Below are 15018 nucleotides of genomic sequence, written 5' to 3' on the forward strand. Positions count from 1 at the left end.
CTTTTTACATTTATGGTCGTGGAGTCAGCACTTTATATTTGAAATTTGAACGTTTATGTAGATGTACCAGTTGTAAATGTAGACATTTTAAAAACCAGGAACAAGTAGTGCCATGACGCTTGTGACAGACGAGCGTCATGCGAACCAATGGCTAGGAATTAAGTTACCCGGAAGTCATTCCTGCAATTTCAAGCGCCCACCGTTTGACTCGGAAGCAGTGTTTACATTACAACACGAGTCCGTCGTTGCAGTTGCGTTGAATGAACAACAGACCGAAGCATCCAGAAGAGAAGACAGTGTTCGAACTCTTTACGTTTTAACTTCGAAAACACTGCCTGTTCAAGAGAAATCATGTGAGTATATTTAATAAGTGTGTTTTGTTTTCACGAGTGCAGTGAGAACAACACCCAGACCAGCGACTAGAGAGCTGTAGCTGCTAGTTAGCATGTTAGCATGCTCGTTAGCTAAAGCTAATGTAATGGGAGGGTTGTGTTGTGTTGTTAACATTGCCATTTATCGTCATTCATCAGATAATGCAATTAACGTAACAAACAACCAACCATAACCGGTGTTCACAGAGCATATGAGGCATGTTATTTACTAGCCCAGCATTAGCTGTAGAATACAACTCTCGTAGACGTATTTATGATTCTGACGTTTTCACTCTACGAGAGTTGTAGGGTTCACGCCCCATGGACACAGGGACATTCTGCACTATACCCCGTAAACACTCCAAACATGTACAAATTGAAAATAAAGGTGCTTACCCCCAAGCCCCAAATGTTAACTCTCGCTACGGGGTTGTAGTTTAATGTAATAATCCATATATTTCAATAAAGAAGTGTTTTAATGCCGTCTGTGTCCTAACGCCATTTTTTTACTCTCGTTTACTTCCTGTTTACATTGAGTGTAATTCCGGGTCTCACCAGATGGGCGCGTCACTACCGCACATTTGGAACTTCCGACAGAATCGGCCACAGACGGCATTAAAACACTTCTTTATTGAAAGATATGGATTATTACATTAAACTACTACCCCGTAGCGAGAGTTAACATTTTGGGCGTGGGGGTAAGCACCTTTTATTTTCAATTTGTACATGTTTGGAGTGTCTACGGGGTATAGTGCTGAAAGCCCCTGTGTCCATTGGGGGGGGGAACCCTACAACTCTCGTACGTAGATTGAAAACGCCAGAATCATAAATACGTCTACGAGAGTTGTATTCTACAGCTAGTTGTATGCAGTAGTTCCTGCCTGCTGTTTCCGTTATACCGTCAGGTAGAGGTAGCCTGCTGGTGGCTGGTCATTGAATAAACTGAATATATCGTCCCCTGTTAGTGCCAGTGTTGCCTTATTTTGTGAGAGAAGTAAGCAAACAGGTCTAGTAAAACAAGCCCAAAAGAAGCAACTTAGGTCACATGAGCACTTTAAACCTATATGCGTGGGCTATTCGAAAATAGCAGATCTACAAGCTCACAACGCGTCAAAATGCGACGCGGTGTGAGCTTGTAGATCTGCTAATTTCAAAAACTCGTGGCAATTAAATGTGGAATATTTGGAACGTTTTTGAAACATTCAACACAAATGCTCCCTGGGCATACAACATTTTAATGAAAAATATTTGAGAACCACTGGTTTAAATAATAATAAAAACATTTGGAAGTAAGCCTAAATAAGCAAGTGCACTTTAGAAACAAGCCCAAAGAAACGCAGGCCGCAACTACCAATTTTGACAAGCAACTTTACAGAAAAAGAAGCCCAAAGTCGCTTATTATAAGCCGACATGGCAACACTGGTCAGTGGCCTTGAGTAAGAATAAGAACTGACACAGTACCTACTTCAGGGGTTCAGCTGGCCACATGGATATGCATACATCTGCAATATGCATACATCTCTCCACTGAATATAACACATTGGGAAAGAATATGACCCAGTGACTTAAAATTACACTGGGTAATAAAACAATTTAATTTCCTAATATTTACCCCATGTGCTTTCTAAATGGCACAACTTTGCGTTTCATGATTATTCAATTTATTGTTGTCGTTATGTTTTGTTTTCCAGGAGTCTGTTGACCAAGCCCAAGTCAGAAATGACCCCTGAGGAGCTTCAGAAACGAGAGGAAGAGGAGTTCAACACAGGGCCCCTGTCTGTGCTCACACAGTCGGTGAAGAACAACACACAGGTCCTCATTAACTGCCGCAACAACAAGAAGCTGCTTGGTAGAGTCAAGGCCTTTGACAGGTATGTTCTGGCTTGGGGGTCAATCAGCCATTAATCGATCAAGATGTCAGTCTGATGCTTTACTTGTTGTTCTTTATTTAACCTGAGAAACCACATTGAGATGAATTCTCATTTGCAAGTGAGTCCTGGTCAAAAAGGCAGCATGGTTCAGTTCACTAAATACATAAACTAAATTCTCGATAAAATTGTGCATGAAGGCATACAAGAAGCAAGCAAAAGAACAGATTCCTAAATGGTTCATAAAAAAGTAAGCTTTATAAAAGACCATCCTCATCCAAGCACAGCGAGAGATAAAAACAAGTGCATTCTGAGGTCAACCGTCCTTCAATCTTGGAGGTGTACAGTGTTGGCCTATAATCTGAATTATTTCTTTTAACAATATATATTTAGCTGCAACCTTTTGTATAAAATGTATGACATACAAAAAATGTGGATTCTGGATAACCAAGGAATAATGTGCCAGTGCTTACATTTTGTTTCACGGATAGGCATCTCACCAAATCACATTCCTCTCACCAATAAAAGTCATGAAAAATATCGTTTAAGTCCACATTTTGAATTTCACTCCAAATCAGACATTTCAGAAAGGTGACTCCAAGTTGCAGTGGTGCTTGAAAGTATGTAAACCCTTTAGAATAGTTTATATTTCTTTCGCACATCTCCTGTTTCACAAAAAATACGTCGCAAAGGGCTAACCGGTCAGATTGTAAGTTGTTTATTTTTTGAAAAAAGAAAAAAAAGAATACTGTATGCCTAGATGCATTTCCGCACTGGGATCAGACTCGGAGAGAGACCAAGAATGAAGTAAAATGACCATTATGTAGATTGGACCATTATTTTCGCAAAGAAGAACGATGACAAAGTTATTTGTAAAATTTGTGAGAATGCACTCAAATACAGCACAGGGCGAGAAATACATGTTTTTACTTGGTAGCGCTGGTGCTCCCAATTTACAGTTTGGAGCACCAGCAACATTTTGGATAATTATGTAATATATTTTTGTATTAATAAAAAAGGTGTACATTTGACAAGTAACATAAAATGGTAAAAAATAGCCTTAAAATGCATGATATGCCACCAGTGGGGCTTCATGCAATAATCTGGGGCCAAGATTAAAATGTAGTGTCCTGGCTGTCTGTCCCTCAACCCCCCATCTCTTCACTGATTCCAATCAGTCATATTTTCACCTGTGTTTTCATTTGTTCACCTTGATAGCTCATTTTTAATATAATTCAAATTTGAATTTCTAAGTTATAAAATAATTGCAATAGGGCATAGCAGCGGCGGCCATTTTCTGGTTCCTCTTCAAAATAGTCAATGCATTTTTCCCATTGACATTTCCAAAAATATTTATATCAATGCATTTAAGCCTAGAATCAAGCCATCCAGGGTCCTGGTGAATCATGACCATGAAACATTTTTTTTCTGTGATTTTATATTTAATTATATGATATACTATATTTAATAAATACCCTTTGTTTTGCCGTTTTTCAAAAACGTATTTTCACAGAATCAAACGTTTTATGGTCATGATTCACCAGGACCCTGGATGGCTTGATTCTAGGCTTAAATGAATTGATATAAATATTTTTGGAAATGTCAATGGGAAAAATGCATTGAGTATTTTGAAGTGGAACCAGAAAATGGCTGCCACTGCTATGCCCTATAAATACAGTAACGTGTATGAGGTTGTTTACACAACAGTATATAAGTATAACATTGATTACATTGGCCATAATGCATATACTCACAAACATATTTTTAGTATTGTCATACATTTCTCAATAGGCTACATAATGATTCAGAATATTTAAAACCCTTTCAAGAGAGACATGTGCTGTAAAATGCCAGCCGTGCGTTCTCCTATGACATCTGCCTAGCGATGGCAGTGGGGCACGCACACAGACACGCTTAGCGCAGGAGTGAGATGGAGACAGTTTCTCTCCCCAGTCGGCTCCTATTGTTTCTCAACTTAAATACTCAGGAAAATGTACTTTCTGACACGGTGAGAAGTGAGAACGCGTAATGTTTCGATTACATTGCAAACGCACTGTTAGCTGCAGTCCACCTGCTCTATTGCATGGATTTCCAACCTTTTCAGGCCGCGATCCCCTAAAATAATCATTTTTTACCTGGGGACCCCCTCAAAATAATCATATTTGAACTGGGGACCCCCCACTCTGACAACCTGTTGGAGTTGAGGCATTACGTTTTGTTAGACTGGGTTCCACAGATACATTTTTTTTTAAATAGCAGATCTACAAGCTCACAATGCAAGGCGTTGTGAGCTTTTAGAGCGGCTATTTAAAAAAATGTTGCCTCTTATAATATTTGACAATTTGGCCAATGTTAGACCAGTTTTTATAGTATAGTTTGCTGATTACTTTTGATGCAGTAATTGTCTTTTATTTCTTCCCTTTTGTTTGAGGTATAAAAAAAGCTCTCAAAAGTCCTTAAATTGTCACTTCACTGTCATCTGGGGACTCCCTGGGGGTCCCGACCCACAGGTTGAGAACCAGTGCTCTTATTGTGTACACAGTGCATTGCACCGTTCTCAAACCTAAGCCATTCAAGCTCCTTCAGCCATTCTCTCCTAAAAGTGTAAGCCTTCTTTGGTACAGGTTTGTCTGCATCACCATCACTAATGGTGTCAACATCCACAGCGACCATATCTGTTTTTGTAGCGTTTATGTTACTAAAGAAATCTACAATAGATCACTTCATCTCTCTCGCCCTGATGCATACCGTAACTGTTGGCAATCTTTAATAGAATTAAATGTTTTCAGTTTACTTCCTCTCCACATTTTTCGAGTGCTTGGATCTCCTATTCCTTTCTAAGGTCACTTCATCTTTTGAGCTTTTTATATCACTTTCCATAACTCATGTTATTTTATCTGTTAAGCTCTGTAGCTTAACTTTAGAAGCCTGTGGAGTGCGATGAAAGGAAAAGGCTGGGAGTGACAGAAGGCATATTAACCGATCTAAAAAATCAGCATTAATAGTTGGGGACATGAAAGCTCATGTTTTATTGGTTAGAATAGTCACTGTCAGCTCAATGCACATGCTGACTTCTGGTGAATGCACAGAGGGGTGGGATGTCCAACTGAGAACAGGAAAAAATAAGCATTTAAAAAAATGTCAAACCGTTTTTTTCCCAAATATATTTTGAGGTCACACAGATTACATTTCAGGTGCATATGCGACCAAAAAAGTCGTAATTTCGAGCCCTGCAACAGGAGCATGCTAAATGCACTCATGCTTCCAAGTGATCCATTACGCACAGATGGATACGCAAAGAAGAACACAATGCAGCTGCTCCTTGGACATGGAGTTAAGGAGCTAAGTTATTTGGAGAAAAATGGGCCATGATGGAAGGTAATCAGCCTCCATTTCCCCAGACCTATCAGGCAGACGCTATCTGCGTTTGCTAGGGTTGTCTGGGCCCTCAGAGCGGCTGTACTCCTGGTCTCAGCAGCGAGCCTTATGCTCATCAGACTCCGCACTAGAAAATGTTGACATTTTTATCTACCTGTGCAGAAAGAAAGCTGTTTTAGGCGCTATCTTTCTAATCTCAACGTGCGCAGAAATATTACAATGCACTTCATGTAATTAAATGAGCCGAAATAAATATCTACCGTTTTTAAACGTTAATACATTAGTACATTAAAAACAAAAGTTTGGGCCTGGACCGCTGGCGTAACGGTCCAGGCACCTAGGCTCAGTGTAGCCCGATCCCGACGGCCTTTGCTGCATGTAACTCCCCATCTCTCTCTCCCCATTTCCTGTCAGCCTACTAGGGGTGTGCCGATATATCGTCCCGCGATATATCGCGATACGTTTTCGTGACGATATGCATCGTTTTGGAAAAAATAAATATCGTTTTGAAAAAAATTATAAACACTTTATTTTTATTTTTTTAACAATAATAATAATCAGGCATGCAAACAGCCAGAGGTGAAAAGGGTGACAACATGTTGTTTTTTTTCGGGTCAGGTGTCACACTATTGCCCTATTTGGATTCAAAACGGCTAGTGGAAGCTGAAAAGCTACAAGTTTGCAAGTCTGAATAATGCAAAAACAGATATTTGTTTGCATTTGCTTTTTTTCTCCCCCATATATTTTCATAATAAAGTGCGTATCGTATCGAAGTTGTGTGCCCAATATCGTATCGTTTCGTGAAATTAGAAAAAATCGGCACACCCCTACAGCCTACTGTCCTGTCAATAAAGGCATAAAAGCCCCCAAAATAATGATAAAAAAACATCTTTGGTTAACTGTTAATTAACCGACTGACACTGGCGTATGGTGGGTTCTAACGTTGACCGGGCCACATTCTTAAACCGCACAACAACGGCTGATAAGTCTATTGAGAATTACCGAGCCATTCCGGGTGGAAAACGGAACGCTCGTCCCAAAAAACACTGCCCCATTTTTTTCCGCGGACCGAGGCCGCCGGTTTAGACATGGGGCAGGGTGTTTCAGGACGACGGTTATTCTCTATTACATTTCTGAATGGAGAGGTGCTCGTCTCTACGCAATGGAGAACCGGTTTGACGGCGAAACTGGTTTTCTAATGGACACTCATTAACAATTCGACCGAATGCAAATGAGCCCCATTTGAAAACAAAGGCGACTTAAAGGGTGAGGGGCTGCTAATGTTATGTTGATTTTTTTTGATTTTTTTCCCCCTGGGGGAGCAGGGTTTTACAGACCGGGCCATGGCCTCGTTGGCCCCAATGAGCGTACGCCTCTGCCGACTGATGTTGGTTTCCGGCTGGAACACTATAATGTTTTCACCCTACTCAGAATACCATTTCATGTTGACTTAAATTTGAAGGTGAAATTAGATTCGGATGTTTTCGATCACATAAATAAACAACCCAGTTGGTCTGATAGTAGGCTACATGTGAAAAAAAATTAAACCCAGAACAAGGTGCAAAACAGAAGCAGGTGAACCTAAAAAGGGAGAACTTGAATTACCAGGTCTCACCATAGTGCATACTAAAATTATACATTCTGATGTATAATTGACCCTACTCACCACCTCTAGTATGAGACAATACAACTGCTTGATTTGACCTTTATATGGAACACACACGCACAGTTTTCATACTGTCCATGAGTCACAAGGGGAGAGGACTAACCCCTGACTTGGAAAAACAAACCCCCTCATTTTGTTCCCTGTTCCATCGTTTCAGGCATTGCAACATGGTCCTGGAGAACGTGAAGGAGATGTGGACGGAAGTCCCAAAGAGTGGAAAGGGAAAGAAGAAGTCCAAGCCTGTGAATAAGGACCGCTACATTTCCAAGATGTTCCTCAGAGGCGATTCTGTCATTGTTGTGCTGAGAAATCCCCTCATTACTGGAAAATAAACTCTGTTCGTCCGTTCATCCAAAATATTAGTAGTCACCAACACCTTCCATGTTATGACAGTGTTCTGTCATTGTTGGAAGTTTTTTTTTTTCCTTTTCCTTTTTTAATGACATGTCATCATTATGTGAGGAACATTATATCTGTATGCTTTTGATGGCAAATTTAAGCTCACTGAGTCATGAGCTGTTTTGCTTTGTCTAGAACTTTTTGGTCTTTTTTCATTTTAATAATAAAAGTGACAGGAGTAATGCATATGGTGTTGTGAGAAGATTTTCTTCAATGTGCCAGCCAGTGCATTTGTTCTGTTCTATATCAATATTATGATATACTTAAAGCTGCGTTGTGTGATATGTGGCCCGACCAATTAACAAGGGGAATTACAAGCAGTTGTTTCAAAACGAGCCAGTTTTCTCCCTATGTGGCGTCTCCCCCTGTCTGTCCAAAAAGAATAGGGCAGCCAAAGCAACACAACTTAAGCTAATACACACAGTAGTTTAAATATATCCAGGAATTAAATTGGCACTTTGTATGATGCAACGAGGAAGGCATTTTGCACTGTATAAACTGCCATGATGCGGTAGTGGGAGGCATGGGTATTGGAGCAGATTTCACCTCGGGAAAACACCTTGGGTGACGAGGTGTTTTTTCAACAGGTCTGGCAGGAGCCCGAAGTCTTAAGAGGAACTTAGTACTTTAGGAATGGGGGAAACAGTCTTTTTATTTTTCGTTTTTATGTTTTCCTTGTTGAAACAGCAGTAAAGATGAGGGAGATGGTGTAGGGAAAGAGGAGGTAATGTAATATCAATAAGCAAAAGTGAGACATCTAGACTTCTTGTACAATAACTGTAGTTAGTGCAATGGGTCGCTGCCATGTGAGTTCCCTCACAAATGTAGCTACAGTAAAGAGCCATCATCCCGTTCTCCCTTATCTCGCCTATCCTAATCGGCCTCCAAACCCCCACCATTCCCTCTTGTCATCCCCCCCACCCCCCCTCTCCCATGCCAGCATCTAAGGTGTCGGGGCTTGATTTCAGTCCGCAGCGCTCAATATGCGACAAACTGCCGTTTAAAGGCGTGCTGCATTATTGATGAGACCAGATGTGCTGACTGTCACTTCACACCCTGCTCTCTCTCAATTACAGGCTGTTACTCTCCCGCTCGGCCCATCTTGCCCACTTTGTTAATTGCCTTTAATAGCTTCTAGAATGCTTACTTTTTCCTCAAATGGTGATGGGCACCTAATCTCAATTTGTAGGCGCTGCCAAACTTGGCAATCAAGTGTGTATAACATACATTATACTATATTACTCTTGTCCAGTTATAATGTATAAATGTTATAGAAAGTCGATTGCTATTGATTCCTGCATTTGATTTTAGGCCAGAGGTCATCCTCTTTTGTTACTTTTTAGTCACTTGTACATGATGACAAGGGAGTGTGCATGGTTGGAGCATGGGAGGAGGCACGTGGACTTTTAACTGCAATTTTTGTGGTTGGATTTAACTGGCCTTGCAAAAAGTGCTTATTCACAGACAACCAAATAAATCCTAATAATGTAGCTTCACATAGGAATTTGACTTGGTGCTCTTGACACGTTGAAGTAAAACTGTATATACCTCACAGATAAGAGGGACAACGTATAGAAAGTATGGTATAAAAGTAAAAATCAGTGGTGTAAAGTAAGTACATTTACTCAAGTACAGTTTTTTGGTATTTTTACTTTACTTAAGTATTTCCAATTTCCTATTCTTTTATATCTACTCCACTACATCTCAGAGGCAAATATTGTACTTTCACTCCACTACAATTATTTGAAAACTTTACTATTATTAATATTAATTACTAGATACTTTGTAGATTTGGATTATTATTACAAAACATACATACCCACTTCAGCCCTATATATATTTAGGCCATTTGAAAATAACAGATCTACAAACTCACAATGCGTCGTGATGCGACACATTGTGAGCTTGTAGATCGGCTATTTTCAAAAGGTTTCATACATTTTACACATTTGAAAACTTGTGAAATGGGACATCCTGCATAATGAGTACTTTCTACTTTTGGTACTTTAAGCACATTTTGATACCAATACTTTTGTACTTTTACTCAAGTAAATTTTTAATTCCGAACTTTTTACTTACTTGTAGTATTTCTACATCGCAGTATTGATACTTTTACTGTATATTTTTCTTTTCACTGTATGAAAGTAAAAATAGGAATATAAGGAGTACAGGGTCAGACCAGGTGAACTGCTGGATGTGTATACTGTGATGAGACAAGTCAGGTATCACGTTGCTCAGAATTACTGCATTGCAATAATTTTGCGTGGGTTATGCTACAGTTATTATTGGATATTGCACGTACATATACTGTAGAAATTGCACTTGGTAGGTGCATGGTTGCAGATGGCAAGAACAAGTGTTGTGTGGAGCACTTAACAATCCAATGTTCAATCCAAGCATGCTGTGTGCCTGGCTCAGGAATCGAACCCGGGACACGCTGTCAGCCATCAGAGCTTATGTGTACACGCCTTAACCACTTGTCCGCATACTTCAGGAACATTTTAACCAAGTTGTAAAAAAATATATATATATATAACCACATTTGACCACATCTGTCATACTGCTGTGTGTGTGTGTGTGTGTGTGTGTGTGTGTGTGTGTGTGTGTGTGTGTGTGACTGTGTGTGTGTGTGTGTGTGTGTGTGTGTCTGTCTGTCCACCTCACTGATTTACAGCTCTCTGAGTCTCAGGTGAAGCTTTATGCTATAGCAGTGGTTCATGTCAAGGACCCCCAGAATGGCCGCAGACCCCCATCTCAAAATATTGTATCAGAAGCAAAGATTTGAAAAAGCAAATGTTCGCTTTAAAAATATGCATATTCAAAGGTTTGCACAAATTTCCACGATTTTTCAAAAATTGCAGATCTACAAGCTCATAGCGCGGCACTCGGTGCCGCGCTATGAGCTTGTATATCTGCTATTTTTGAATAGCCAAAGTATAAAAGCTTAAAGTGGTTTATTATGCTATTATGCTATATTAACACATTTTGCTGGGAACCCCCCCAAGGACCCCTGGGGGTCCCCGGATCCTACTTTAAGAACCAATGTGCTATAGGACTCCTATCATAGGCGGACAGCATTCATAGGATGTGTGACCCATGTTGTGACCTCCTTCAGATGACTATTTCCTCTAATCAAGTGTAGTTCTGGTGTATTTTGACTACTGCTTTAGGCATATCCTTGCCTTGTTATGAGGAAAAGTTTATGAGGGAGATCAAGTAGCAAAGGGGCTGGGTTTATCTCAAGAAATATCCTGGGGCCCTAACACACCCATTTACCACACACACACACACACACACACACACACACACACACACACACACACACACACACACACACAAGAGAAACAGCACTTCCTTGTGCCAAATAGTGATTGACAAAGTGCATAGTGAAAGGGCAGGTGCACTGACTGACATCCAGACAAACGTGTTAAAGTATTCAAGTTGAAAATCAAAGTTCTCCTGAGGGTAGGCCTACTCATAAAGACACTTGGAGAAGTCCCATTTCCCTCCAGATTTCGGGATGAGTGATCCACACAGCAGGAAGGGAGATGTTTTATTCAGAAGGCACGATAAGAGGGGAAGTGTGATTATGATAGCGATCGGCCACGCGTCGATACCCGACCCCCACGAGCAATGCGACACCTTATGAGCCCACCATCGATCGTGGCCGGTAACCGGAGCCACCGCAGTTTGTTTCCAAGCAGATCCCCGGTCCCGGTGTCAAAAGCTGTGAGGCCAGGTGGAGAGAGAGTGGCAGAGTAGGTATAAACACACACTCAGTCACTCGTCTCTCTGTGTGATTGTGAATGACAAAGTGCCGTAATGCTGCAAGGACAAGTTCACTGACAGCCAAAACAAAACAGATCAAGTACCCAGCAATTTACAGGTAGCTATTTACAAACAGCTGATGATGGCTGGGCACAGGCATGTGCGGATTATTACGGACCGGGGCCAACAGGGCCAATGGTGCCCAGGGGCCTTTGCTTTGACTACCAGAGCTGACAAGTATTTTACAGATTATTTTTTCAGGTAAAAAAAAAAGCTATCCAAATGGCAAAAATTTAGAGTATGTCTATATACGTACATCTGGCCCAGTGCTGGTCTGACTGTAAAGTTTGAGTTGCATATCTGTGCTATATTTGGGCCAGATATTTACTTGTTTTTTGCTAACCTGGGCCTAATGGCTAAAAATTTGAGTATGTCTATATACGTACATCTGGTCCAGTGCTGGTCTGACTTTAAAGATTTGAGTTGCGTATCTGTGCTATATTTGGGCCAGATATTTACTTGTTTTTTTGCTATCCTGGGCCAGCTCTAGCCCGAAACTGTTCCGGACCTGTAATGAGACTCCACACCAGATTTGGCCCATTGTGCAGAAAGACAGTGGGCCGGATCAGTTCTACACATTTGGACCGGATTTTGGCATACATCTGGCCCGGATCCGGTCCAATCAAATCTGGGAAAAGTACTGAAAATTTGAACTACTCCGGTTAAGTAAAAAATACCTCAAAATTGTACTTAAGTAAATGTACTTTGTTACTTTCCACCACTGGTAAATAGCCTACTCGAAGTTATAGACTGTAAATCCTGTATGATAAAAAAAAAGTCTACAGTCTAACTTTCCTGTTACCCCAGATTTGAACCCAAGTCTTCTGCGCAAGTGCTGACATTTAACCACTGAGCTAACTCCATAGGTTAAAATTTGTGTCAAACCGGAAAAATATGTTGTGTCAAAGGTCATGTCCAACCTAGACACAGGATCTAAATGTCTCAATAGAAGAGCAGGGAGACCAAAAACAAGCACCCCAATTGTATAAGTTATATACATACTCTCTACCACTGCACAGATTGTACAAATGAAATGAATGAATTATGTACATATAATGTATGTACATAATAGTTTTAATGTAATTCAATTGTTCTGTATTCTGTCTGTATAATTAAATAAAACAGCAGTTATGCATGTTATTTATTTATTTAACTGAAAGTAAAAGAAAAGAAAAGGAAAAGGTATTTTTGTATGTTGCTTAGCTACTGCTGCTTTTAGAGAGCGCTCTGTAGAAGTTGTTAGTATCATACCTCCATCTACAGGAATTCATCAGTAATACATGTACTTATTGTCTCATAAAGGACAGGTACACTGTAGAACCTTATGTGAAAAGACAACGATCTCTCTCACTCTCTGCACAAATACGGTCAGGATTAGGAACATTACCGTTAGACTGGCAGGTTTAATGCCACTCCAGATCAAGAGAGATACCGTTTTTATTGCTCTAAATATGATGATATAAGAGAGGTATTTGTTAGCAAGATGTCTTCTTATTTGTGGTGATTTCCTTGAGGTAGATGATTATGAAAAACTCTGATATGTTTTGTTAAAGGAGCTTTTGTTGTGGCAGATTTGTCAAGCTTGGGAAAGAAGACAGAACACTCTGTATAATTCTGAGATGTAATTGAATGTATTATGTGAATACATTGTAAACATGCTGTAAGTGTAAAATGGTGTCTTATAAACGAACCCATGAGGGTTGGGCACTTTGTGTGCAGGACCCAAACAAAAATCTATCTGTACATTATTATTACATGAAGTACCCAGTAGAGGGCGTGCCGATACTTGAGGATGGATACAGGCAGCGGTGGAAGAAGTACTCAATACTATCAGAATGTAGTACTTTAACCCTTTTTTTTTTAAACAAAATACAAAAAATATATATGTCACTTACCCTACCTTTAAAGTACCAAAAGTAAGTACTAAAATGTTTGAAAATAGCAGATCGTCTCTATTTTCAAATAGCCTAAAATAGGGCTAAAGTGGTTAATATTTGTTTTATAATATAAAAAATAGAACTAGTAACTAAATTTTTCAAATAATTGTAGTGGAGTAAAAGTACAATATTTGCTTCTGAGATGTAGTAGAGTGGAAGTAGGCTATAAAGTATTGAAAATTTGATATACTCCAGTGAAGTAAAAGTAGCCTACCTCAAAATTGTATTCAATTCAGTGAAGTGCAGTTCAGTGAGTAAATGTACTTAGTCACTTTACACCACTGGATACAGTACAGGTGTCTCGCGAGCCATACTGTTTCATTTTCAAATGCCTCCGTCATATTCGGAGATTGTGGAATTGATGTCTGGCTACGCGAGACTAGTGGACAACCGGAACAGTGGGCCCCTGAGAACAATGGGCACCATTTGATTTTTTAAATATTTTATCATATATTTAGGCTGCATTTATTTTACAAATGTATATATTTGGTATACAACTTATACAATTGGGGTGGTTGTTTCTGGTCTCCCTGATCTTGTGTCTAAGTTGGACACGACCTTTGACACAATATGTTTTTCCGGTTTGACACAAATTTTGACCTGAGGGCTGAGGGTCAAAATTAAATTCAAGCAGGCACATTACATTTAAGGCCCACTTCTACAACTGCTACAAATTGCTACAAAACCTGTGATAGCAGTCATTTAACAACAATAAGTTGAAGGGTAAATTTTATGATGTACTGTACCGTGCATGTTCAAATGGCTACTTTACATTACTTCCGACCATTTTCCAAAGCATACATTTATTCGTTCTTTTTGTTGTTGTTTTTTTTTTCACATTTTGGTAAAAGCAGCCAATGTAACGTTGAGGTGCCCACATTGTTTTAGGGTCCAGTGGGCACCTAGGATCACTTCTCAGTGTAGTGAATGGACCCAGAAGTACTCCAAGAAGGACACTGTCACTCAAAGCTTGTGTGACACACGATGATGCATTTTCTCATGAACATGTTTCATTCTAAGTTTTTCATTTTTATAGCCTACTTGGCCTGTGTCATCGTCACAAGGACCTTCATTTCTGACCATGTCACTTGGAGTTATCTGGACAGCAGCCCAGGCCTCTTAAAACACAGTCATGACCCTCTCCCCCTCACACACCCTATCCTCTCCAAACACATTCCTTTCCTTTCAAGAAAGATGGAATGCAATACTGAAAATGTAAATGGTACAAAGGCCAGACTCTTACATTACTTAAAGACGGGGTGCCGTGATTTTCTGACCCTCAAGGTTTCAGCCTCCAGGAAGAAACTCAAAATAGTCAGAGAAGACATAAAACACCATAAAAACAACACCAGGGGGCTTAATGAAGTTCTATCAACCTCATAGACACATGAAAAACTGAAAAAGTGCAAAACCATGGCACCACCTCTTTAAGGTTAAGTCACTTTGTCTAGTGACTGTAGTTGATGACATCTTGCCCAGTCTGTGTGCATAACATTTCTTGTAAAAATACAATTTCTACTTTCAAATTTCTGTGTTTGTCTGCAAAGCAGACATGTGAAAGAATGTGAAAG

General features: G+C 39.9%; 1 protein-coding gene across 1 annotated transcript; it reads left to right on the top strand.

The window, feature by feature from the left end:
• The first annotated feature begins 218 nt into the window (after positions 1 to 218).
• Positions 219 to 7868, top strand: snrpd2 (small nuclear ribonucleoprotein D2 polypeptide). The gene is made up of 3 exons (XM_080428634.1): positions 219 to 353; positions 2063 to 2242; positions 7441 to 7868. Coding segments are annotated over exons 1-3 (357 nt in total). The 5' UTR covers positions 219 to 351; the 3' UTR covers positions 7616 to 7868.
• The last annotated feature ends 7150 nt before the right edge of the window (positions 7869 to 15018 follow it).

This window comes from Gymnoscopelus braueri (genome assembly GCF_963280865.1).
Source record: "Gymnoscopelus braueri genome assembly, chromosome: 5".
NCBI lineage: Eukaryota > Metazoa > Chordata > Actinopteri > Myctophiformes > Myctophidae > Gymnoscopelus > Gymnoscopelus braueri.

Bases quoted from the DNA above. Each gene is read 5' to 3' on its own strand.
- snrpd2 (XM_080428634.1), top strand. The intron at 2,243-7,440 runs GTATGTTCTGGC...CCATCGTTTCAG, and splicing joins AGAGTCAAGGCCTTTGACAG to GCATTGCAACATGGTCCTGG.